A 27,991-nucleotide genomic window follows, 5' to 3' on the forward strand; every position below is an offset into this window, starting at 1 on the left:
GATGCCAAATGTGCATTATTTTCTTATGAGCTGCATCAGGCTGTTTACAGATTAGCCACTCTCTGGACATCACCACCACATTTACATCTAAAATGCTAAAACGTACAAAAAACATCATTGGGAATACACTTCCCACAAGTAGGGGTTCTGTTCATGTTGTGGTACTGTAACATTTTCTATAACCCCTATGGAACAGGATTCAAGAAGATCAGTTCAAACCAGTCTTCCACTCATGTGACTCAATCAACTAGAATAGATATAGGATCTATGGAAAGTGGCATTTGGCACACCATATGTTTTTAGCTTCATATTGAATAACATAATAAGCTATGGTGAGGAAAAGGACACTGAATACCAAAAGTGGGATTAACAGTAATGTAAATACCTATTTATTTGAATATTCACTTTAGTCAGCTCTGGGGATGAAACCTTTGTGGGACCAAACCAGAAGACTAGCTGAGTGTAGGGAATGTCAATGCATGTAGAGGGTGGAAAAACAACAATTGAAACCAAGATATCCAAGTATTTAAAAAAAAGTTTATTGGTTTTTAAAACCCTTTAAAAAAAATCTCAACATCAGTGAGCACTTTCAATTAAAAAAGGAGGAAACTTTGCTGAAATGCTATAGCAACTTTATCAAATTACTGTACGGTCTGCTGTACACTAGACAACAACAAGACGGCATAGGGTATTCCTATAGATCTAGAAGAAGAGGGTTAAAGGGACTTTATACCAGGTCTGTGAAAGGTACAGCACAGGACTCAGCTGCCCCTGTGCACTTAAAGAAGAACACACAGGATTAGTCTTCGTTTAAGTACAAACATCAGTGCTTATTTTCAATGGTTTCTGAAAGAAAAAAACTATTTCACAGAGTTACATAAAAAAAGTAAAAACATCTAAATAAAAAGTACAGATTCAAAACCTGAACATACAGAACAAATATTACTCTGAATTAGTAAACATCAAACAATGCAAGTAACTTGTGAGTCGCTATACCTTTCTGTTCCGATTGACAGGACCAATCCTGAATTACAGCAAAGTGGTTACAAATACTTTGTACAATAGAATTCTACAAACATGCACACATATCATTTAACAATGTGAAAGATTTGAGAATATTTGTTAAAATGTTTCTTTAAATTGAGTTTCATATTCTCATGTATGAGAATGAAGTAAAAAAAAAAAAAAGTATCTCATTGAGATTAATGTACATTGCTACACAAGACAATTAGCGTTCATTTTTTAAATTGACACTTCTGTATATAATTTTTTCACGTAGTTAAGCTCTTTAAAAAAATATTTGGGGAGCTTCAATTGATGCATTTGTCCTAAAATGGGTGCCAAAGCCTGGGTTCATTAAATGTTTAGTGCAATAACATGAACCTTCAAAGCTGGTGGAAATTTTAACCATGACATTCCGATGTCCATTGCAATGTTCTGGGCACAAAATCTGTCAGAGAAAGATAGCAATGCAACCTGCTAATATATAATACTTTTTTTAAAATACCCATGCTATTTTCTCACTCGAAGCAAACATCTTCTGTAAAATGCCAACCAATATAAATCTCAGGAAGCAAAAAAAAAAAAAAAAGTTTAGAAAAAAACAGCATTATCTGTACAAGAAAGGGGCGCCAGCAGCCAAACACACAAGCACAGTTTAGCTGGCTCCTGATCTAAAATCACCAATATAGCATTTCAGATGGTGCAGGTGCACAGAACAAGTTTAAGTTATAACAATACAGTGTCAAGAGCTTTCATATGTACAAACTGTGGGGTTCAAAATGAGAGGAACACTTACAACAGTCAACTGAATTAACCCCAATATTGTCCTGCTACATTGGTTTTTATAAACCAGAACAGTAGTGTGGTTTTCAGCATGTTTTCCAGTGCTACAGATCAGTTGCCAGTTTAAAAATTTCCTCAAATTATTTATTTTCAACCATCCTACCTGAAATAAGGACAATTCAAAATGGCCATATAAAAGGTATTTGACAGATGTCAGGCAAACAGGCAAATGCTGGGAATTTTGTGGGTTCTTCAAAAAAAAAAATGTAATCCTATTTAATGCTTTTTTTCTGTCACTAATTCATTTTTCTTTGGTATGGATATAAGGCTCAGAAGATTAAAAGCTCATAAAAACCACAGGATCTGACCAATTAACTATTCCCTTTATGAGTTGCATGCCTTATTCACACACTGTTTTTCACTATACTATCAGCTATTTAAACCTGTAATAGATGACCCGTACTTTACCAAGAAATGCCTTTTTTGACTCCAGGTGAAACATGTCCCTTCACTGTTCGAATAAAATGCAGTGCATTAATGAACTCAACAAGAACATTATTCAAGGGGAAGAAAATGACAATTTATACAAATGTTTATGTAATTCTGTATTACAGTATTCCATAATATTGTATTTTCTACTGGATCTAGACTAATGTAAGGGGAATAGCTTTCAATGTATGACAGTAAATTATGCACTTTAGTGCCTTTTTTATAGGAAGGACTTTGAATATCCAATGGCATAATATGTTTGAATTTACCATAGAAGGAAAACTAATTGAATGTAATCTAAATTACTTCATATCCATCACGTTTTACTGAATGTATGTAACACACATGAAACAAATAAAAAGAGAAGGGGAAAATGACAGACATTTACATAAACCTGCAGTAACCTACTTTGACAGTAGCAGCCGCTTTGATAAGTAAAAAATGCATAGTTTTAAAATAAATCAGAACCAGGAAAGTAATTTTCCCCCAAATAGATACATGACTGAAACAGGGCAGGGTCATCTCCAGTCAATATACTTTGGTATAGGGGTGTCATAAGGTTAAATTCCTATTCATATATTCCTCCACTTCCTTAAATCAATATATTTCTGTTAATTAAGATGATACCTGCTAAATAGTCACAAAGGTAAATAAAACAATCCCCACCAGTGCCCTACACAAGTCTTAAACTCAATATAGGTGAAAAAGGTAATCTTCTGCATTATACGTTTTAAATACAACATTTAACTGTCTTTTGAGCTCCATCTTAAAGTCCATCCCCTTTAGTTCTGCAGCCACTAAAGTGCAAGCTATCCCCATTACAGGTCTCTATTATGATTGTTTTAAGTCTCATAAACCCATACTATTCCAAACAAACCAATCCTTTCCTTTAGACACTGGGGAGCTCAACTACAGTAAGAACGTCAGCAGGGCAAAATGTGTGTGAAGCAAGCCTTAAAAAACAACAACATTAACAGGTAACATTTGTTGTTCTTCAGCTACCTGCTCTCTGTTTCGCTGTACTCAAAGTGCATTAACTACTGGGACATGAGGAAATTTGAAAAGGTGAAAAGCCATACATCAAATTCAAATTTCAATTTCCTAGGCTATATTTTTTGTACGATGCACACTGGAATTTGAGTGGGCAATATCTTATTTGTCAAGTTTGCATAACGTGTCAGCAAAACGGACAATCAGACATCTTCTGACAAGTTTAGTATACAGACAGTATATCTTGACCTTTAAATCTATAGTTTGAATAATATTCTGTAGTCACACAGATTCCTTTTCAAACAGCTGCCGTTTTCCTACTTGTAAAAATACCAATTCTGAGAGAATGGAACTAGTTTGCCTTCAAGATCATTGCAAACAATGTACGTTAAAAAGTCCAACGCAGCTGTTTTTATCTCAATATCAAATCCTTTCTTTAAGTACCTTACTGTGATTTAATTGAAAACAATGGTCAAAAAGTAACAAAAATAGCTTCTTGGCAAAGAACAAATTCTCAAGCAAGAATTTTGCTAGGACTGAGTGGGGAGGGGAAACCTAAAAGCTAGCTGTTATTGGCAGAAGGTTTGTAACTCTTTCTTATTGGTCTATTAACTAAATTTACTGCCTGGTGATGTCACCATGTAGGCCAAAAATCTCACTAAAACAGGCTGAAGTTTCAGGCAGTCTTTTCAAACAGCTCCTACACTAAAAGGGCAATATTTAAAAGGGCAATATTTAATTTTCACAGTATTATTCCAACCTCAGTGTGGAAATATATAAAACATGGGTCTTTAAGTAGACTAATGATCATTTTTATTTACAGATTATGGGGGATTTTTTAAAACCATTGATTTGTCTTGCACCTGGAAGCACCTGCAATCCTTAAGAAGAGTTGAAACAATGAGAAACATTAGTACCACTGCATGCTACTGCAAATGCCCACTCAAGGTCATGTACAATAGTCTCGGTATCTCAACTCTTCATTGAGATGGACAGGGACACATTAGGTGAACATACACCCCATTTAACATTCTTGCACAACAGTATGCTTCTAAAGCAGTTCCAAATGATTTGTCTGATAGATCTCAATATAGACTTTATCTCAATGGAAGTAAAATAATTTACAGAGGGAGGAAAAGTTACCAATTATTTGCCAAACCTCGTTTTAGTCAAGAGCTCCTGAACAAAAATATTAACCAAAATGATAGATGTTTGTAATCTTTAAGAGATCTCTTCATATCTTCTGTGTCCTCCTGAAAATGTAAAAATACTTGTTCTACTACGGTCTTGATTTAAATGCTCTTGAATGACTTGATGTCTAAAGAGGGAGAAATGGATGAGTCAGCACCAGCGATGAGCTGAGAGAGAAAACCAGCATACTTGAAAGAGTGATCATTTATGTTCAGCCTGGCACTTAGACTGGACAAAAGTCATTGTTTCCAGAGTGTTGCAGTGTGCTATACAATGTCAATGTGAATAATTACAAAGATGATTTAAAAAAAACAATTTCATGAAATAAAAGCAGAGCCCATATTAACCCATTAACCCGACTGTGGGCTGGTCTTTACTTTCCAGCCAATCAAATCCATTGGAATTCGCAGTCTCGCTGCAAATCTGCTGGAACAGCGGATCATTCTTCAGTTCCTCCAGTGTAGAGTCTTCATATTGTCCCTGCTGCTGATTGGGGTCAAACAGAAGGTTTGTGTCCAAATTGTTCAGGTCATTGATGCTACTGGAAAGATCAGAGGTCAGTCGAAAATCAGACCCCACAGCGTTGAGTTCTGACACCTGTCTCACGAGCCGATTGCCAGGAGTAAGGCTCCCGTCCGCTAAGAGGTCTTTAACGGTGGTGCTGAAATCTAGCTGCTGCTGTTGAAGTTTCTGGGCCAGCAGCATAGGCTGGCTCTGCTGATGCTGCTCTTCTCCAGTAGCTGATTGTGCTTGGCTGTCACCTGCTGAGAGACTCATCTGTTCGTTCCTAGAGTTCTTCATGAGGTAACCTGGCTTCTGAAACTCGTACGCATTCGGAGCGTTGGAAGTCAGAGTCTGGTGGTTGGCACTGCTGGGAAAGCTGGGAGTGGTCTCTAAGATCTGGGTGAGGTTCATGCGGGCTGTGTAGTTGGACGGCAGGTTGTTGATTCCCAGGCCCCGCACCGCGTCGTCACTGTCCCCGTCCATCTTGCTTAGGAGCACGTTGGTGATCTTTTTGCTGTTGGTCTGGCCCTGCATGGGCAGCACCTCCGTCTGCATCATCACATTGACAGGCACAGACTGGCTCCTCTGTGCCATGCTGCTGACGCTGACGTCCCCATGGCTGTTGGCGAAGATGTTGATCATCTCGGGGATCACGGGGGAGGTGAAGGGGGACACCACTGTTCGGGGGATGTTCTGCAGGCCCTGGTTGCCACTCAAGTTTCGCTGTCGCACGGCAGGGCTCACACTACGACAGCGGAAGGTCCCGCCTGCTGAGGATGTGCTGGTGGCCTTGTTGTCCAGAGGGGCGGGCACAGCGAAGCCCTCCTGCTTGTTCAGTTTGGCCATACTGGCTGCCTGCTGCTGCACCGGAGAGATGGGTGTCAGGCGGCCGTAGTGCCTCGTCTGAGACTGATAGGACTGGCCAGGGATGGCGAAGGCATGGGGCTTTCGGAAGTGGTCGTCAACCAGGTCCTGATAGCTGGGGAGGATACTGATGCCGTTGATAGAGTTCCCCCCACTGTTGTTGTAACCATTGTTCATCCACTCCAGTTTGGCCTTGTCTGGGTGAGTAGCCATGGGCCTCTGCATGGGCTTGACGGGGCTACTGGAGACAATGCTGCCGTCGTGGTAGCCTGTAATGCTGGAGTTAATGGGAGTGAAGGCAAAGGGGTTCCTGCACTCCACAGGGCTGGGGGGCACGCTGCCGCTGCAGTTGGAGTGTGGAGTGCCGATGGGGGTGTGTCGGCTGCTCCCCAGGGCACTGTCCACTGGGGTGGTGGGGGCCATGCGGGAGCAGGGGCTCTCCCTAGTCAGGCCCTGGCCTCCTCCCATCATCTCAGAGGTGGGTGTGAGAGTTGGGGTGGGGGTGTGGACAGGGGTGGTGCTGCTGTGTACTGATTGGTAGTAAGGGGTCACTGTCTGGTTGGAGGACATCATGTTGCCCTGTATTACAGACTGATGGCCTTGCACCGTCACATCAGCTCCGAAGGCCTGCAGACTGCTGTTGAGCTTCATCTGCTCCTCCATCTGCACCAGCTCCTCCACAATGCTGTCCTGGGTCATATCGTCATCATTGAAATGGAAGTAGTCCATGTCTGTCTGCATGGAGAGCTGGCTCGAGGCTGGGGCCTGGTTCATCATGGCCAGGGGCTCCATGACCGGTGTGGATGCCTGCTTGTGGTCTGTGATCTGCTGGGCGTAGGCCTGCTGCTGCTGTTGTTCACCTCCCTCCAGCTGGCCCCCGACCCACATGGTGTTCCTCAGGTCACTCACAGCAGACTGCTCCAGTAGGGCAGAGCTGTTGGGCATGGATTGCATGTTACCCGTCATGTGCTGCTGGTGCTGAATTCGTGCATGACCAGCCGGGGCACTAACGTTGCCGAGGATGCTAGTGTCCATGGTGGTCAGAGTGTCTCTTCTCTGCACGGAGTTCTGTGGCTTGACAACAGTCTGGAAGCCTCTGGTTCCGATGGGGGAATCAGAGAGTGACAGGATTCGAGTTGGGACAGTGGAGTTCAGTTTCACAGTAACTTTACCGATGGCTGGTGCACTTTCAGGTCTGACCGGGGTTCCTGCCCTGGGGAGTTTCTTCACTCCTGCACCAATCCCATGTCTGTAACCATCGGAACCCCCAAGAGGCTGCTGGGAGATAAAGACCCTTTTGACAGGCATGGGATAAAACTCTGGGCCGATGCCTGGGCGCTTCCTGGGGCTCTTGGAGGCGATGAGTGATGTGGCAACAGTGCCGCCATTGGGTGACAGAGTGGTGCTGGTATTCTGATTGGAGACCGTCAAATACAAAGTGCTTTCGTTATTGGTGTTATTATTGCTACCAGCTGTAGCTGCCACAGGGTTGTTGCTCAAAGAGGACTTTATGTTGCATTTGGTTCCAGCCATTGCCTCCAGTCCCAGGGAGCCTTTAGTGTGAGGCATGGGCACACTGGCAGCCCTTGGTACAGCTCCTCCAGCTTCCTGAGCCATAGTAAGCCTGCTAGCACCCAGGGCCGGACTGCCCTCACGTATGACTTCACCCTCCATCATCTTGATGTCGATGGTAGGGGTGGTGGTGGCCCGGCCTGACCTAGCTAAGGGGGACAGGATGGGGGCCGCAGACCCACTCCTGGCCCGTGGGCTGGGTCTGCTCTCCTCCAGGGCTACAGTGCTCCCCATGCCAGCAGAGGCAGGCCTTAAGGTGGTGTTGGTTAGGGTGGTTGTAGTACTGCAGTTGGGAGCCAGGGATATGGTAGTCATCTTGACCACGTTGACAGAGCTGATGTGGGGTGTGGGCTGCATCACGGTCTTGATGGGGCTGTTGGTGATGAGCAGGGTGGGGGGCGAACGCAGGGTGATGGCGCTGGTGGCTGAGGGTTTAGGCAGGATCTGGGCATACCGGTGCCGGGCAGAGCGGTCCCCCACAGGGCTGGCTGGGATATTCTGAGGGGTCTTGGGACACTTGACAGGCTGCATTGACTGGGTCACCACTTGGAAGTTGACAGGCAGAATCTTGCCCTCCGAAGTTCCCACAGGACTGGGGGACATCAGCTGCCTGCTCCTTTGGACCTGCATATACAGCAAAGCAAAACATGACACAAAAAAGTATTAATAAGATGTAAACGTATGCAACACCATCATAACTGCAGTTATGAATAGCTTCGGTTGCATGTGATATAGGCAACACAACGTTGTCGCTTGTATAGATGTGTAACAGGAACACTGCAAAGACAGTGGGATATATTGAGTAAGCTTAGACAAAAAGAAGTAGAATACAAGCTAGGCTTACCGTGATGGGGCTGGGGACTGCAGCTACCATAATGCCAATGGTGGGATGTGGGGAGAGCAGGGCTGGGCTTCTACAGGTAATGGAGCCGACCCCAGGCGTGCCACCGTCAGCCCGCCTGGCCTGAGCCTCTCCGAGGAGGGGGGAGTGCAGCATCTGCTCCTGCTGCTTCTTCTGGATCTTCCGCTGGAGCTGCTGCTTGGCATCGATGGAGGGAGAGGGCAGGGTCTTCACTTGGGACTGGAAGGAGTGGGCTTCAGCTGTGGGTGCAAATGCTGAGGATGGGAGTGGCGTTTTAACTCCTAAAGGGAGGAGACAGAGGAAGACAAACAGGTTAACACATATTTTGGGTAAACAAATGGACACGGTCCTCCAAGGCAAAGCAGCTTCTATTTTGCAGGAAGCATAATTATCAGACTGGGCACACACTGGTTGAATCAATGTTGTTTCTACATCATTCAATGAAATTAAACCAAATGTGGAATAGACATTGAATAAACATCTGTAACTAATGGGATGGCTTTTAGGGACTGACAGGAGGTGGTATGTAAATGCACTATAGCAGGTCAATGAGAAGAATCTGCCACTAGATGGAAACCTTTCACTGTTCACCATACATGAGGCAGTGAAAGGAAAAGTGAAGTTTGACTATCAACACATACAGTGCATATGGACAATATTCAGATCCCTTGACTTTTTAAAAACTTTACAGCCTTATTCTAAAATGGCAAAGCAAAAACAGGTTTCTGTTATTTTTAATACATTTTCAAAAATGTATAAACAGATACCTTATTTACATAAGTATTCAGACCCCTGTCTATATAAGGTCCCACAGTTGACAGTGCATGTCATAGCAAAAACCAAGCCATGAGGTCCAAGGAATTGTCCGTAGAGCTCTGAGACAATTGTGTCGAGGCGCAGATCTGGGGTACTGAAACATGTCTGAAGCATTGAAGGTCCTCAAGAACACAGTGGCCTCCCTCATTCTTAAATGGAAGCAGTTTAGAATCACCAAGACTCATTATGGAGCTGGCCACCAGGCCAAACTGAGCAATCGGTGGAGAAGGGCCTTGGTCAGGGAGGTGACCAAGAATCCGATGGTCACTCTGACAGAGCTCCAGAGTTCCTCTGTGGAGATGGGAGAACCTTCCAAGGAGGACAGCAATCTCTGCAGCACTCCAACAATCAGGCCTTTATGGTAGAGTGGCCAAACAGAAGCCACTCCTCAGTAAAAGGAAAATGACATCCCGCCTGGAGTTTGCCAAAAAGGCACCTAAAGACTCGCAGACCATGAGAAAGACAATTCTCTGGTCTGATGAAACAAAGATTGAATTCTTTGGCCTGAATGCCAAGCATCACACCTGGAGGAAACTTGGCACCATCCCTACAGTGAAGCATGGTGGTGGCAGCATCATGCTGTGGGGATGTTTTTCAGCAGAAGGGACTGGGAGAGATCCTTGATGAAAACTTGCTGCAGAGCGCTCAGGACCTCAGACTGGGCCGAAGGTTCACCTTCCAACAGGACAACGACCCTAAGCACACAGAAAAGACAACACGGGACTGGCTTTGGGACAAGTCTCTGAATGTCCTTGAGTGGCCCAGCCAGAGCCCGGACTTGAACCCAATTGAACATCTCTGGAGACCTGAAAATAGCTTTGCAGCGACGCTCCCCATCCAACCTGACAGAGCTTGAGAGGATCTGCAGAGAAGGGGAGAAACTCCCCAAATACAGGTGTGCCATCTTGTAACGTCATACCCAAGAAGACTCAAGGCTCTAATAGCTGCCAAAAGGTGCTTCAACAAAGAACTAAGTAAAGGGTCTGAATACATATGCAAATCAGTTTCATTTTTAATACATTTGCAAAAATACCTAAAAAAACGTTTTTTTGCTTGGTCATTTTAAAAATAAGGCCGTAACAACAAAATATAGAAAAGTCAAGGGTTCCGAATACACTATTGTATTGTCACCTGTTGGAGTACCAGTCATGACCGTGAGGGCTGCCACAGATTTGGTGCCGATGTAGTGGCTGTTGAGGAGGAAGCGAGCCAGGTCCTCCACAGCATCAAACTGGCGGCTCAGCACCTTCTGGGCCCACTCACACACCAGGCCACAGGCCGCAGAGCGCACCTCTTCCTCCGCACTGCACAGCTGACCTGAGGCCTCCAGCACCTCACACTGAAGCACAACATGAGCACATGTACAGGTGTTAAGAATTAAAGTTGTGGATATCCCTGTATTACTTTTAGTTCAATATGAAGCCTCAAAATGTGGTCCTTTTCTTAACACGTTACATTAAATAAAGTTATGTTATGGTTGGACTACAGTTAGGCAAACATTTCTCATTTAAATAGATTTAAGAAAATAAATAATTAAGGTAAAGACCTTGAGAGGAAGGCAGACAGACAACTTACCCCGTCCCCTGTTTTATGTAACTCCAGGTTGGGTAAAGATGGCATGTGGACAAAGGCTTTCTTCCTTAGTCCACTATAGCAGTATGTGAGCAGAGGTTAAGGTCAAAAACACTGAACTGTCAAACATTTAAGAGTTAATTTATGGATTTGCTAAAATGTGTTGCTTGTTTGTCTGTAAAGAGCAGGGCTTCAGGGACCATTCTAGACATAAGAGACTGGGATTTCCCCACAGGATAGGGTAAGAAACATACCTCAGGGCAGAAGGTCAGCTGTCACTCAGACAGATCTGAGGAGGAGCCTTGTCACCCGAAGCTGGGACAGCTATCTCCCAGTCAGCATCAGTCACTAGTCCCTCCACTACTAATCCCTCAGCCCCTCACACTCCCACTGAACCTTCTCTTCCCCCTTCAACCTTCGGAGCCGTGACCAACTCCACTGCCAAAATAAGGGACTGTGGATTTGTGGTGAGAGCTAGACTTTTATCAGATGCTGGTGTGTGAGTGTGACAGCAGGTGCTCCCAGCTGAACACTTGCATACACTTCGGTGTCTCACACAACCAGGCAAAGAGCTACTCAGAGTTATAGCACAGTTATGAATGACTCACACAAAACAAATAATAAAATAGACAAACAGGTCCAAGACTGTGACCTTGAATTAACTTGTACATTTGTAGAGTGTGTAATACATTTGGAAAAAGAAAATAGTTCATTTAAAGAAGGGAGATAGTTTACTAAGCAAGCCACAGCTCAAGATGATCTGATTTTACTTTTGAGTTTCAGTTGCTATTGCAACCACCATATAAAAACCAGGTCTATTTCAGAAAGACTCTGCATTGAAAATAAAAACTGCATTCATACGCAAGTATTTTATACTATTCTATTTTCCACCTCAACAAAATAAGGACGAAGTCACTTGACACTTTACTAATTTAACGGACGCTAATCTCATTGGAGACTGTATCTTTGCCAAGTCTAGAGTCGTGATCTCATGGAAAAGACATTTCACAAATTGTTTCCTGAAGGTCAAGAACACAGTGATTCCCCTAAGTGTCTCTGTCCTACTATACTACTCTCCAGGCAGAGGCCGCTTTATTTGATTTAATTTCAGTTCTATATTTAGAGGCTCCATGAACTGAGACAACAGATGTTCTGCGACCAGAGTCCAGAGAGGCCAGATTGTTCGCTACAAACCATTCCAGTGAAGGATATTTTGATTTGCCTCTCATGCCAAGTCGACGTGCCTTCATGTTTGGAAATACATTTTTCATGATCTTTCCAAAGTCCGCCGCACTCAATGGGTGGTAGCAGAGATTGTCACAATAGCTCCTGAAACAAACAAACCAGACAGAGGCAGACAAGACATTGGAAATCTCAGTAAAACCAAATAAACTGTTAAATATCAAATAAAGACAATCATATCAAAACAGTGACATCTGGGTAAAGACATTCCCAAAGAAATCTGAACCATTATTGGTACTTTCAATTGCAGTGAATGAGTAAGTCAAACTGTGTGTTACGTAACAGTCACATAGCATTTCAGACTTTCCGTTCTAGTGTTACCAACACATGGTGCACATCTTTTCCCATGCTTTCTGCATCTATTTATATTGGTGCTTGGCTGGCAGTATGTAGATACTTTATAGCTGGCAGTATGTAGATCCTTTATAGCTGGCAGTATGTAGATCCTTTATAGCTGGCAGTATGTAGATCCTTTATAGCTGGCAGTATGTAGATCCTTTATAGCTGGCAGTGTATGGTAAAGGTTTATTTATTTAGTAACAGCCAAACGTTATGTACTTTCATAACATGTATCTCATGTCATAAAATAAAACGGCCATACAAATGTGTACCTTGTTCTTGTGAAACCTCTTAGAAGTAAAGTACTCGTGGAAATCAAAAATAAATCAATTTATTTCCACCTGGAATGGAACCTATCAGGTATTCCAACCTCCCTAAAATACCTGTACACAGTGCTATCAATATGTTTCTAAATTGGTGTGGTGTCCCTTTCCAGAACATTCAAACATGACAGATTTTTGTTTGTATTTAACAGTGTTATTGATTTGAAAATGACCCGAGCTGGGCAAAGTCCCCTTAGATTCACACTTCCCTATGTCCTCTTTCTCAGTCAGATACCCACTTGTACTCGTCATAGACCTCCTGTTTGGGCAGAGAGGTTTCTGGGTGTTCCTCTAGGTGATTACGGATCCAGTTGAACGCGTGCATCTGCTGAGTGCGACTTGATGACATGGAGCTCTGATCACTGCTAGAGAAAGCAGGAGAAAATGTTTTTTTTTTGTGATTGTAGTGTAAATAACCTGACTGTCGGATGTACCTTTCCCGCCCCATTTTTCCAACCCAACCAACACATATCACCCCCATGTCTCTGTGTTGTAAGTGAGAGGTTTTATGTACCATGACAGTTCTCCAGGACTGGCAGACCCTCTCTCAGTCCTGATGGGCATCGTGTGGAGTGTTGGGGTGGAGGTGTTGAGGTGATGAGGATTAGATGTGGAGAACAAGTAGGAATTGATCATTGTATGATATTGACAACATCAATGAGCAGCGTGTGTGTGTTTGTGTGTCACCTGATCCTAAAATAACTTCAAGCCACTGCCCCTGGACACTTGGGGAGATGTGAGAGGATTGGATAAGTTCAAACAATATGGGGGAATTCCTCTTAGCCCATCAGAAATAAAGCTATTATAGTATTCCTTAGGCCTAATACATATCCAATCATCTCAGATCGACACGCATTCCTAGGGAGTAGGGGTAGGGTCGATTTGGAATTTACACACACACACACACACACACACACACACACACACACACACACACACACACACACACACACACACACACACACACACACACACACAGAGAGAAGACAAATCTACATATTTTGCTAAAAGGTAAACACGTGAAGGGTTGAGGAAAGATGTTATTAATAAGTTATTAAGTAAGGACTTTCAATGAGAACACACACACAGGTGGTAATCAAGTAGGAAGTCAATATCAAATATCATTTTTTTAAATGACAGATTATTTTATATTAAAAAGATAATATTTGAACACACATCTAACTGGTAGTCCTAAGTGGGAATTCAATATCAAATCAATCAATGCAATGATAATTTTTTTTTAAAAACAGCCAAAGCTTATTTGCGCTCTAAGGGAGAGAGTTTAGCATAACGAGCAGAGTTTGACATAACAACAGTCCAAGCTAATGTTGACAAGCATTGTAGTAGATGTGGTGCAGAACATCTATATTATGCTACTAGGCTAATGGATAATGGGGAAGATGAACAACAGGCTAAGTCATGTGCAAATGGCGTGGAACTACATGCAGACATGACAATGAATGAAATGAAAAACAATGAAAAAATTATCAATTACCTTTTTTCACTGTTGCTGGGACCAGAAGGCAACTTAAGGTAGAGGTAGAGTTTCTCGATGTCTGTAAACGTCTCCACATCTTGCTGTAAAAGCGGCACACAGGGAAGAAGAGGGATTTAATAACAAATGTGTTAACCTTTTTTTTGCACGTGAAAAAGATATTAGGTTCTGTCATCCCTGTGAGTAGTAGTGTTCATGGTAGTGTCTATCACTCGACTCCACTGACTTAACGTGCTCTACTGACATCTCCCTCAGACCAAACATGAGAAAAGAAATGCTTCTTTTCATTCTCACTACTACAATAATCCACCAAGATACGTTCCACAAAGGCTGACAGGTTGCCTTCTACTCCAGCTTGAAGAGCATGAATAATACAGAAACATTTCCTATTTAAAATGATCCATTCTTAGTCTACTCTCCACTGAGTGAAGTCAGGTGCTTTCATTGTTTCTGATGTAGTAACAAAGAAAGCTAAGTGTTTCGTTGTACAATGTAGGACATTTTGAAGCACCATCAGTGTAAAAATGTTAATTAAACAGTTATGAAAATGTAAGACAAAGACTCTTCAGTTCCAGTGAAACCTAAAACAACCATTTCAAACAGCCCCTTTAGTTCGGTTGGACTAGTTTGAACATTATCAGCACCTGGGAGCACACGAAACAAATGTTTTTATCCAATAAACAAATGACTTGCATGGACACGTGTTTTGGTTTAGTTTAGGAGTTTTAGTTCATTTGACATTTGGCAATGTGAAACCAACTGGACCAAATACATTAACAAATAATCAAACTTATTCGAACTATAGTTCAAAACTGTGTGAAAAACTCAACACACAATGTTCAGGAACAAATACCCCCCCCCACACACACACAAGAAAACACAAACATGGATGATCCTGCAAATGAGATTAGGGATGTAAAGGAGAGATTACAAAATCCAGGAAGAGAGGGAAAGGGGTGGAAATTGCCACAGAGAGAACCACTGATCTCGATGAGGTCTCGTTCAGAAGGATCCTGGATGCATCCTGATAAACAGTGCTCGAGCTAAGATCAATGTGGACGAGTGTCAGGATAAACAAAATTACACAAAAACCTTCAACCTCTTGGATTCTGAATGTTTCTAAAACGTGTGTGTGTGCAGTAAATACCACAGGGTGTTAAAGATCAACACAGGGGGTCCTCATCCCTGCCACAATGACAAAAGCCATGAGGAAATCTCTTAATGAGATCAAACAAATGTCTCCAATGAGGGGACAGGGTTAGTGTGGGGTCTGAGTTCGGTTCGCTAGAATTCCAAATGTTCCCTTTTTTAGGGCAATGTGAAAACTAAACTTCCCAGGTTCCCTTGTAATTATTCCCGCACCACACACTAGACTACTGCAACTCTGTTTCCCAGCCATAGATCCTCACATTGGTGCCACAAAGAGAAGATGGTGATGTGCAGGTTCACAGAAAATATGTGTGCCGTTTTGGGATATCGGACACTGTTTTGGGATATCGAACACTGTTTTGGGATATCGAACACTGTTTTGGGATATCGAACACTGTTTTGGGATATTGATTTTAGCGCTTGTCAAGGATGCACAGAAATACCAAAATGTGTGTGGAGTTTTTAGTTCAGATTTGTTTGAAATGTGATCTATAAGCTAAGAGAGCTTCATAACTCGATTGTGTGGTTTGAATAGTGTGAGAAGACATCATGAGACGTATGATATCCGTTATTTTAAAGAGGACTATATGTGAAAACCCCTTAACAGAAGACCTTGAAGGAACATAAGGATAAATATGAGGTGATGGAGCCCTGCAATATCCAGAGGGGGTTGTTGCAGCTACCATGGGACAGTGTTATAACTTTAACAAACACTGATACCTGCTAACCTAACAGACAGTCTTTGGGGGTGGAACAAAATGCATTTTAAAGTTCATTACTTTCTATTTCTTTTTAGACAGTTATTTGTGGTTAGTCAAATAATGCTGGAGGCAGACTTTTCCATGTGAATTCAGATGAGGGTGTCACACAGACTCCTTCGACTTGGGTAGCTGGGCTACAGCATTATGACATGTTTTACAACACATCAACATACATTAACTGAGAAAACCGTTTCAGTATTTGGAAGCTATTTCACTGAGTGACTTTGGAAGGCATGCCAAAGATTCCCCACCAAAACAGAAGAGGTAGCCTAAATCTGGTATTTGTATTTTCAGGGTTTTGGGGTGGGGGTCTGGCACGTGCAGCACTGGGTCGCACAGATGTCATGACAGAGGGGCTTTGGGGCTGTGTCACGCCATGATCTGATCTCCACTGCTCAGTGACCACCTCCACTCCCGCCGGGCATTGCACTAGCAGCACTACAACAGCAAGTGGCCACACATGCCACAGATAAGTACAACAGTAAACAAACAAGCAAGCACTGGATCACGCTTGCACTCTTACTCACTGTTGGTTTCTTGCTTAAACCTCCCTCTCAATCACACAGACACAAGCTTCGAAACGTGCTGGCGCACACACACACACACACACACACACACACACACACACACACACACACACACACACACACACACACACACACACACACACACACACACACACACACCCCCGTGGATTGATGGGGAATTTAAACATTTTATGGTTGAGGGAGGAGGCAAAACGAATGGCAAATAAGTCTGCCTGCACAACCGATTGGCAAATGCATTGCAAATTGATAAATCATGTGACTAAACTGAATAAAAAGAACAAGAAACTACACTATAAAACAATGACACAGAATGATAGTAAAAAGCTTTGGATCCATAATAAATATAAAACACACACACACACACACACACCTAAGCTCAGCTGTGAAACACAATACACAGACACAAAAAATAAACAAAGCACAATCTGTATCTCACCCTCTCTACCCCAGTACTACGATGGATAATGCCAGTTGAACCCAACCCAGTTCAGTGTTTGGAGGATGGCTGGGCCCAGAGCTACAAACAGGAAACAGCCCTCTCCAACACGCTGCTTCAAAGGGAATAGGGAAGATGATAGGGCGGGGCAGGGGTGATTTAAATTCTGCTGGAGTAGAAGGCGGCAGACGAGAGACTTTGGCTCCAGGCACAACTCCCCAACACGGAGCGGGAGGGCCCTACAGGGGGAGGAGCAGGCTCACACATCATTTTCTGGATTCTTGATGAGCTGCACCGTAGTGGAGCTTTTGCACCAAAATAAAAAACATCCTCATCTGAAGGGGCCATGGTGCCTCTGTCTACTACACAATATTCACTGTTTTAAAACAGTAACCAACATGTGGTACGATTGTTTTTTCTAGCACCTAATTATTCTCTTTTTACAAAAACAATTCAGAGGCAAACACTGAAATGAATAACGTTTATTTAACATGAAGCTGTGAGTGCAATGCACTATTAATTCAAGACCGGTTGATGGACCACGACGACAGCATCTAAAAGCAGAAGGGATACAGACAGTCCCATGGTATTTCAATGACCCAACCAACCCCCCCCCCATAGAGGAAGTCATCGGAGGTAGCAATAATCCGAGGAATACCTAATCCGGGGGCTAGCAGAGCGGAGCGGGCAGTTAAGCTCACGTAAACAAGCTTTTGTTTAAATGGTGTCTGCTGTAGGACACCAACGCTAGGGAACATCAGACCACCAGACCAGTGCATTACATTGTGGTGCGGACTGCAGTGGACAGCCAAAACAGCCTGAATGTCCAGAGCAGCATCTCTGACACCAACATTATGGAAAAGAGTTAAACACCCAACACATGACCATAAAGAGAAGCTCTAGGTGACATAGCAAGGAGGGGACAAACATTCACACACACACAACACAGAGATGTTGACAAAAATGCCTTGACGGCATGAGTGCACAGAGCCAGACAGCCATAGTCGGGTCTGATGGGGGGGGGTGTTTGTGCACAGCGCCGGCAGACTGAGATAAACTGAAATCCCCTTGTCGTTAACCCTTTCCCCTGGACTGGCCTCTGCTAGCAGAGTGGTCAGCAGCCCCCATCAAACATAGCCACAGCGTACATACACACACACACTGCTCCCCACCCTGTTCAATTGGTTTCTAAGAATAGACGCATTCGCCCCTCTGTCTTTTCTATTCGCCTCTTTGTTGCTAGGGGAACGGGAGCTCACCAATGGCTAAAGTTATCAGCCACTGAGCAGCGTAAGCGATGGGGGGGGGGGGAGAGAATAAAAATGGCTCACAGACAGACGTCGTGGAGCCAACTGGACTCTCCTTTTTAGAAGGAGTCTCATGGAGTGAAAGAGAGTAAACAGACACGCTGCTCTACGTTACACACCCTCTGTCAGACAAAGGAGCCATGACTACTATTGGTCCTTCACTGGCGGAGCAAAGGACATCACACCCTGCTGCTGCCAGACAAGCCCCACTACTTCACACAGCACACTTCCAAAGTGGAAGTAAGGACAAGTCTATGTTTTTCAAATACTCAAACCAGACAACAATGAAAGACCAATACAAACTCAACTATGTTTATATGGACAGGGTTGGGGAGTAACGGATTGTATGTAATCAGTTAGTTTTTTGTAATCCCTTACATCTAACTGTAATCCGTTAAATTATCAGTAAAAATATTGTAATCCGATTACAGATACTTTTAAAAAAACTAGATGATTACTTTTAAATTCAGAAAGTATGTTTGTGAAAAAAACAACACTTGTTTTCTCAATGACATTCAAATCAGTATTGAAAAAAGGTGCAAGTTTATGTTCGTTCCACCTGAGCGAGTCTGACAAGCCTGAGACCACATGATGACACGCCAAATGTGTGATGGATCGCGGAAAAGTAGCAGGAACAGGCTTTTGCGGGCGACAGTCCAAGCTGTCTTCCAATGATGCGACTGCTGTTTCGGCATCCAAAGATTATCCAACTTGAATAAACGCTTGGAGGTAAGGATGACAGCAGTGGTTTAGTCTACGGCAATACGGATATTGATATCTACATAGCGTATTGATGTGAATTACACTGCTACTCTCGCATTTAGCCATTTGTGCCTTATGGATTGTGGTTGTTGTGGATGGCTGTTCAAATATAAAAATATGTATTTGAACCCAATAATGGTTGAATTCAAGAAGTTTAAGCTGATTATCAACCATTGTTTTTGAAACCAGTGGACAGAGTAAAAATAGCTGCACAGTGCGGATCCAAGCCTGTGGAATACAAGTCGGCCTTTTCTCTCTTCGGTAGTGCTCAAAGCATGCCATTCCATGAGCACAGCATTTCCTTTTCAACTCGGATCAATTTGCCCAATCAGTCCTCCATGACGACAAAATCATAAACAGAGTAGGGCTGGCTAATAACTCCTTAGGTTTGGGGTCATGCTCAGGTAAAACAATTTGGTTAATTTATACTTCCAAGTCCTATTCTGAAGATCAAGGGGTATAACATTTATTGGAATGACTGGAATTCTGATAAAATTATATCTTTACATTAAAAACCAAAGTCTATCATATTATATGTAGTAGAAAGCGATGGGTTTGAAGAAGCCTTCATAACCAATCCATAAAGTAAAACTTTACATCCATATGTGGCCAGCTATGTAAACTTTAACATTGATTTATCCTGCAATAGATGTCGTTCAATTGGCAACATACATTTTTGTCTTCTTCTAATGCCTCTTAAGGGGAAAGTAATCTTAAACGGAATGGAATCAGATTATATTACTGAGTTTGGGTAATCTAAAAGTTACGTTACCAATTACACTTTTGGACAGGTAACTAGTAACTAATGGATTACATTTAGAAAGTAACCTACCCAACTCTTTGGGGCGGCAGGTAGCCTGGTTAGAGTGGTTAGAGCGTTGGACTAGTAACCGAAAGGTTGCAAGATTGAAACCCCGAGTTGACAAGGTAAAAATCTGCCGTTCTGCCCCTGAACAAGCCAGTTAACCCACTGTTCCTAGGCCGTCATTGGAAATAAGAATTTGATCTTAACTGACTTGCCTAGTTAAATAAAGGTACATTTAAAAAATTAAATATGGATACCAGTAGTCATCACTGCTTGGAGGTACAAGATCCCTCACTGTTGGCAATGGTTTACTTTCATTACCTCTGGTAATTAGTTCAGTATCAAAGTTTTATCCCATCATGCAAGTGATAGTGATTGAAATAGTTGCATCGTAACTAGGCAGGCTTTGGGAAGAGGACCTGTGTCTTCTGTATTGGGCTGGCCAATATGGCCTAAAAATCTTCTCTATTATGGGCGATTCACAATATATGTCTCTATTTGTTTAATCTAAATAAGCTTTGATGTACAATTAAAAAGGTAAAATACCTTGCATTTCAAACAGTCAGGAATAATCTAATGAATTCCGGGCTTGTAAAATTACATCTAGGCTAAATCTAAGCCTTCCACAACCATAAGACCCACTAATAATTGAATTATTTGATTAAAATAGTTTAACCTTTTTTTTGCAATAATCACTGATCTGGATTTTAAGTCTAGGAAAATGCCAATTTTGTTACAAATGTAACCAGAACCATGCACATCCACTCATAATGACCAAATTCTGGTAGCAGGCATTATCGAACATTAACACGATACATAACCAATACCAAGCACAAGCCTACGTGTTTGAGATGGTAGCCAGCTTTATATTTAAAGTCTAGAGGACTTGGATCTATTTGCTTGCTAACAAGGTAGAACAGTTGAACTGTTATGAATACACCCTCCGGTCCGTCTCCAACTGTTTGAACGACATAGCCTGTTCAATAATATAATAATAATATATGCCATTTAGCAGACGCTTTTATCCAAAGTTCAGTCATGTTGTTTCTACGTATGATTGAACCCACTTTGTTTAGAAAATCAAGTGGCCTACATGAATTAGATGCTTATTTCTCAGAATGAGAACGAGTTGCCAGTTCCTTATATAAATGTGTATTTTCATGCTCATTGAACATTTTTAAAACCCAGACTAGACAGCTAGCACATAACAGTATGTGACTAAAATGCTGCTAGCAGTAGGTGGTACCGCAATGTCTCGCACGACAGAAACAGAGCATACATTTTCCACAATCATGTTCATTGAGACTCTCGTTTTAGTAGGGTCTGCTCTGTTCTAAATGTTGGGAGTTGAGACATAAAAAGGTTATCGTTAGAGGGGAAATCTATCAATTCTGTTGGACCAAACCTAAAATGCAAATAGCAAGTTGAAACTGCTTGTTGTCAGAGAGGTTTAAGTGATCTTTCGGCTTTGTTGTTGTGAGTGGCAGGGGGAGGGGCTTGGTGTCTCTGGCGAGTGGGAAGGTGCAGTGTACACAGCACTGAAGGATCGAAGGAGACGAGACCAAAATGAAATGCTCATAAAAATATTGCGCTAAAACATACATTCAAATTAATTCCATATATTACCCAGCCCCACTTCTGCAGTCATTCAACATCAGCCACTTACAGACCTTACATCTCTGAAGTCCATTTGTACTTTGACTAGCCTGAGTCGGAAGACCCGACAAACTACAGCAAACAGCACCCTTCGCAGGGCAAGGGTCCACACTTGGATGACAATCCTAAATGAGTCAGTGTCAGCAGACAGTCTACACTCCCCTGCACCTTCACAAGGCCAAGGTTAAATACCCATCCACCACCATCCATAATCATATATCAGTCCCCTCGGTACCAACAACATCAACAGAACAATTATAGCCTGTTTGTATTCTCACGCCAACAACAACACTATAGCTTTTTGTTCGGTGAAAGACAAGTTCATAAATGGCAGTTACACAACTAGCTATGCTATGTGTCGGCGAAACTGAGCTATGGCGTCAACCCGACAACTTTATTACCGAGTCTGATACCATCTAGGAGAATGAGCTAGACGTGAGAGGAACCATGATTGGTTGTGTAGAGGCTCAGAGAAACTGAAAGCTATTAGAGGAAACGATAACACACAGGGAGATAAAAATGGTAATTAACGGGTTAAGCATCTGGTTACATTGGCTTGCTACTGTACATGATCTACTTTGTCTCAACCACCTGGCAGATGACCTCTCTCTCACATCACAAGAACCATTAACCCCAGAGTCTTCCAACTAAACGCAAAGCTCTACAGCGAATGAATATTCACACAAAGGGCAGCTATAACTGAGGACATCTGAACAGAACCAGTTCGATATGAGGCCAGACACCAGAAAGAGATGCATCATGCAGACCCTGATGGTAGAAGACTATATATATATATATATTACTAAGACATTAATAGTGGAGCGTGGGCTGGGCATTAGTGATTCAACACACACAGAGATGGGTTGCTCCACTGAAAGACTAAAACCGGCCACCTCTCCCCAGAGACCACTCTCAAATCTCCATAAGACACAGTCTGAGGCAGGAAACAACCACAGTGTATCAACACAAGTTTCATTATTGATGTGTGTTCTACTTATCACCTCCGCTGACACATTCAAAGTCTGTAAATGAAAACAGAGGGAGAGAGAGCGGTTAATATTAGACGCTAGTGCTTTCCCATGTCCTCTAGAAATCCTTAAGAGGCAAAGAAAACAAAGTCTGTCGGAATTGAAAAGCACAAGACCCATGTGGAATACAACTGAAGGCATTAACCTTTAATGAGCGCAACTGATGCAAGGTGGCATGTGAGATCGCAACATTTAGCACCGTAAAGCTGACTGGAGCACGGGAGCAGACTGGAGCACGGGAGCAGACTGGAGCACGGGAGCAGACTGGAGCACGGGAGCAGACTGGAGCACGGGAGCAGACTGGAGCACGGGAGCAGACTGGAGCACGGGAGAAGACTGGAGCACGGGAGAAGACTGGAGCACGGGAGAAGACTGGAGCACGGGAGAAGACTGGAGCACGGGAGAAGACTGGAGCACGGGAGAAGACTGGAGCACGGGAGAAGACTGGAGCACGGGAGCTGACTGGAGCACGGGAGCTGACTGGAGCACGGGAGCTGACTGGAGCACGGGAGCTGACTGGAGCACGGGAGCTGACTGGAGCACGGGAGCTGACTGGAGCACGGGAGCTGACTGGAGCACGGGAGCTGACTGGAGCACGGGAGCTGACTGGAGCACGGGAGCTCATGCGTGTATTGCAGACTCTGGCACCTGCCATGAACATGGAGACTTGTTTGACACTTTAGGGCTCCAGGGATTCTGGATTCTGCACTTAACATTACACGAGACAGGACTTTAACCACTGGGAGTGGGGTCCCCTTTCACTGAGGAGAGAGGGGCAAGGCAGGTCAATGAGGACAAACACCCGTTGACCTCCTTATACAGTTGGGCAATTGTGCAAGTTCTCCCACTTACAAAGATGAGAGGCCTGTAACTTTCATCATAGGTACACTTAAACTATTTTGTCTTTACATGGCTCAGTGAAATCATAGGATAGGGTGAGGAGGCTTGGGGATAAATGTCCTCAGTGATTCCCCATCTTAACAGACATTCAGATAGAGGCGAACAAGGCATCCGCAGGGAGGCATGTCATGAGTCTTATTGCTAATCCTGTCACATTCAGAATATACAGACCAAGGTGGCATTTGCATGGCTCTGAAACATAATACTACTTCCAACACCCTTGGGCCCAAATCATCTGAGATCTCCCTTCATTCACATGCCCCCCCACACACACACACACTTAGCACATCAGACTTAGCTCAGGAAGTGTATTGAAGCATTAACAAGTGATGCTTTAATAACAATCAGCTTGGATTACCAAGTTACCCAATTGTATTTTTTTTTTTTTAAATCACCATAATTTGCAATCACCATAATTTGCAAATAAATTCATAAACAATCCTACAATGTGATTTTCTGGAATTATTTTCAAATTTTGTCTGTCATAGTTGAAGTGTATCTATGATGAAAATTACAGGCCACTCATCTTTTTAAGTGCGAGAACTTGCAATTGGTGGCTGTCTAAATACTTTTTGCCCCACTGTATGTGTAGCCTGAGTGCAAAACGCAGGCTAGAATGTGGCAGTGGTGGTGGGTGATTTGATTGCTTTGACAGGTCTAGCCGTCTATCCTCAACATACCTGTTGGTAAGATACACCTCTGACAAGCTGAAGCCCATCCTGCAGTATTGACAGGTTTCCCAGAGTAACTAGAGTGTAGCCTTGACCTCTGCTCAGTCTCCTGCCGGCAAAGCACTGGATCTTACCTTAGTGTTGTATAGCACCCATCTCTATTGACAGGCAAAATATTTCTATACTTGGTCCATTACAGTACATAGGCTAAATCCTCACGTGAACACACGTAAACATATTGAACTTTCAGGTAAGCCATGTTCTGCAGATGTCAATAGGAGATTTGTGTGAACGTTTGACTGAGTTATGTTCAAGTATGTCAAGGTGGGTTTTAGATGATGATGTATGTTCAATCACACCGTGGTTGACTGAATTTCAGTTGAAGGCCAGAACCTATGAGCAAAAACACAAAGGGCTAAAAAGATGAGGTGATGACAAAGGGACATGACCACTGGTTTGGTTACAACACCAAGCACAGAGGTAAATCATTTCATCCCATCTTCTGGAGACCATTACGAGCCAAATACTGTGTAGTATAACTATAGGACTCATGAAGTAAGATTAAATGGGTTAGTGGAGTTTCAGTGAGATCATTCAACAGGACTGAGCAGTATTTTGTCAGCAATAGCCGTTTCATAACAGGGCTACTTTCAGCTCTGACATCAAGTGTGGTATAAATAAGTCAAACATAGGACCACCTGTTTAAATACTACATTCAGAGTAGATGGCAATGCTGCTTCTCTTCATCCTCTAACAGTCTCACAACACCGGCGAGGTGAGATAAGCACAGAGATTACATTTCAGACACCTAATTGACCTTACCTTATGCTTACCTTAAGTCAAAAACCAACCTTAAACATTGGGGGGGAAAGTATAAGAATTGTGAACAGTGCATACAATGTGGTTAAAGGCTTTATGACAAGGAAAACTCACCAAAATATTGTCCACCTTCGACTGTACAGATTTACTGAAAAAAAATAGAGAAACATAGGACAAATTAGTATGACAAGTATAACGTGAGCACCATGCATAAACCGGATTTATTAATAAATCATTGTAACCTAAGGCATGAGGCATTCATCAGGCATTCTCCCTGGTCTTAACCAATATATCCCAGGAACATGTTGTCTTATGTAAAAATGGATACAGACACTAAATAAATGTCCTATAGCACTCAATGCCTATTAATAACACCTCCCTCAGAAAGTCCTTGACAGTCATTGAGGGGACTTCAATCCAGTACCCGGGCCTAATCCATATAAATAAGTACCGTAAGATCTGATTTGACCTCAAGGCAATGTCATACGGCTAGAAACACAGAAAAGAAAGTCAACCTATCATTAATTCATCCCACAGCATATTAGTCAAAGGACCTATAAAGAGACAGACAAGCTCTCTCAGACAGACAGTTAAAATCAAATAGAGAAAACGGACTCACTGACTGTTGGTTACAATTGTTCAGACAGCCTGCTACAGTTCCTCACAGTGAAGTGAGCGGAGAGGCTGCTAATGCTTTACAGTAAGAGATTATCGTGGCCCCTTGCTGAGTCCGCCCACTCAAAAACAACACACATCTACTCCCATAGCCTGAATTGACCCAATTTCCTCTCCATAGCCTTCAGAAATATCACGTGAGGCAAGGCCAAGATATTGGTGTGAACCACAACTCAAAAGGTTGAGAGATGCCGAATTGTAAAAAATTATCGCTCAGTGTGTGTGACTACACATTCTGCAGCTCAAGAGGAGCGTGGTCCATGACACTTCTCCAATTGAACCACATGGTAAATCCCTCTCTGTGTGGCTCAGCCCACATTCAAGTCAGTTTACCTGGACAACATAGTAGGAGATGGTAACTTGGCTCTCATGCAATGGCCTCTCATACTACTAAGAATCAACGCAAGAACTGGTCATAATGAGGCAGGCTGGTCCTATTTGATCATCATCTACAATGAAGGGGCAGAACCTAGGACTTACTTATTTGTTAAGTAAAAGTAAAGGTTAGGTTCAGATGTCAGGTTGTTGCTGTGTGATATGGGGCCAGGTCAGACTGAGGGGCTGTTACTAGGTTACGCAGGGCAGAATCAGGAGACTGTTATTAGCGGTGACAGAGAAAGTAAGCTTTAATGGACTGGTGATGCCAGGATTTCTCAGTGTTGATAATAAGCAGGTCTGCCAGGTTCCTCTCATTAAGCTGTTTCTAGGTAAGGCCAGGCAGGTACCGAGAGAGCGCCTCGTTAAGTCATTGTTGCTGTGGGGAGCTGGGAGGGGATTGGGAAAGGGGAAGACAGGATTTAGATTCTCCCTGCCGGCTCCTTACTGCACATTACTCCAGTTTTAAATGTTCTGCAGCAATTATACCCCAAATTCTGGTCACACAGAGCCCCTGACTGAGCATGACTTAACAAGCTCTGCCTAGAATCACTTAGTCTGGAGTAGAACCTCACTTGGCAGGGTACACAATAATGTTGATGACTGGCATTACAAATGGGGTTTAGGGGTAAATCAACCTGCAGTATAAAAATGGCACAGATTTCTCTGACATTATTATAAATAAAATACAAAATTCCTGTGGGTCAGAGTCTGAGTCTGTGTTCCTATAGAACAGCCATCCCTTCCGGTCCCTAAATTCTGAGTTTGGCGATTTTCATGTGAATCATGGACCCATTACTATGCAATAAACATACGTTGAGACTGAGGAAGTCTGGTTTCTAAACACATCCTGTTGAACCCTGGGCTGGCAGTAGACTAGCGCAGCTCTGAGTAATGAACCCACTCACCCTGCCTATGTTGGCCTAATTCATCTATATCCAAGCTGCACTAGGTAAACTTCAACATGTCTGATCTAATTATTTTAGTGGCATGCACCAACCACCACAGCTTGAGATTTACATGATTGATTGTATATATTTGCAGGATTTTGTCTCTCACAACAACCTTTCAGCACTAAGCAGCCAACTGCTGCGTGTATTGAATTACCCTTAGCTACCCAGTTCAGAAACCCTTGAATGATCATCAACTAATGTGCCTACATCTACCACACAACAGGTCTTATTTCAGCAGCCTTTTAATAAATCATTCTGAAACGTTGAGAGAGATAAGAGTCTAAGTCAAAACACAAAATCAACATTCGAAAACGATAACTGGTAATATATGAAATAATAAACACTAAACCTAAAATGTTACATTAATAGGGACTGTGTGTATAGTTTTGTCCTGAAAAGCACCCTGATTACCAAAGGCAGCAGAGCAGACTGTTTGTCCCCCCCCCCCCCCCCCAGCTGGCCCCTCTTGCACTCCCCCTACTGAACGTAAACAACAGTCAGAGCCGCCAGGAAGGGGCAGCCCTGGCTGCTCACTGTCCACCACCCTGCCTCAATATGGCTGCTTCAGGGAGAAAGAGGATTGCCTGACATTCACCTCTAAACCTCAGCAACCGCAGACAGTGGCCTGACACTGGGGAAAGCTGTGCTATTCAGAATTATCAAAGTGGGTAAACCCTCCAACGGCGAGCAGACATCCAACCCTGTTGAACCTCTCGGATCTCATATTCTTCCACTAGAGAGATGATGGTGAATCTTTTAAACTGAAGTCTGACATACAATCAGAACAGCCACCAAATTGAGTGTGGAGCAGATACAGCCCACTACAGTTCAGTTTCAACTGAATAGCACAACTGGGAGTTAAAGTTCATAACAACTGGTCTATAAATCAGATCTAACATAACTTTCAAAGATTTAAAGACAGTAGGTCAACTGTTAAATATAGCTACCACCAAAGACATGAGACCTCGCTCCACTCCAGTCAGTCAAACGTTGAAAGTCACCATTTACCCACACAGGAGGTTTTTTCAGGACACAGAGTCTCATGGCTGGTGAAAATTCAGTGAGTACGGGCTTAACTGATTGTCAGTGTACAGCTCTATTA

At 43.1% G+C, this 27,991-nt stretch overlaps 1 protein-coding gene across 3 annotated transcripts in view; it reads right to left on the minus strand.

Annotated features, from left to right (window-relative positions):
• Positions 1 to 517: 517 nt before the first annotated feature.
• Positions 518 to 27,991, minus strand: part of LOC124033734 (DNA-binding protein RFX7-like) — a 42,185-nt gene continuing 14,711 nt past the window's right edge. Inside the window, exons 1-10 of one of the 3 annotated variants that reach the window (XM_046345947.1) lie at positions 25,506 to 25,549; positions 25,001 to 25,034; positions 14,045 to 14,127; positions 13,064 to 13,102; positions 12,789 to 12,914; positions 11,858 to 11,974; positions 10,649 to 10,733; positions 10,205 to 10,412; positions 8,240 to 8,538; positions 518 to 8,019 (exon numbers count right to left, since the gene is read on the minus strand). In XM_046345947.1, coding sequence (XP_046201903.1) covers positions 4,798 to 8,019; positions 8,240 to 8,538; positions 10,205 to 10,412; positions 10,649 to 10,733; positions 11,858 to 11,974; positions 12,789 to 12,898 — 4,041 coding nt within the window. In that variant the 5' untranslated portion in view covers positions 12,899 to 12,914; positions 13,064 to 13,102; positions 14,045 to 14,127; positions 25,001 to 25,034; positions 25,506 to 25,549 and the 3' untranslated portion in view covers positions 518 to 4,797. Of the gene's footprint in view, positions 8,020 to 8,239; positions 8,539 to 10,204; positions 10,413 to 10,648; positions 10,734 to 11,857; positions 11,975 to 12,788; positions 12,915 to 13,063; positions 13,103 to 14,044; positions 14,128 to 25,000; positions 25,035 to 25,505; positions 25,550 to 27,991 lie in introns of those variants that run through there. The other 2 variants (XM_046345946.1, XM_046345945.1) reach the window with 2 other exon arrangements.

Source organism: Oncorhynchus gorbuscha, linkage group LG04, assembly GCF_021184085.1.
Source record: "Oncorhynchus gorbuscha isolate QuinsamMale2020 ecotype Even-year linkage group LG04, OgorEven_v1.0, whole genome shotgun sequence".
Lineage (NCBI taxonomy): Eukaryota > Metazoa > Chordata > Actinopteri > Salmoniformes > Salmonidae > Oncorhynchus > Oncorhynchus gorbuscha.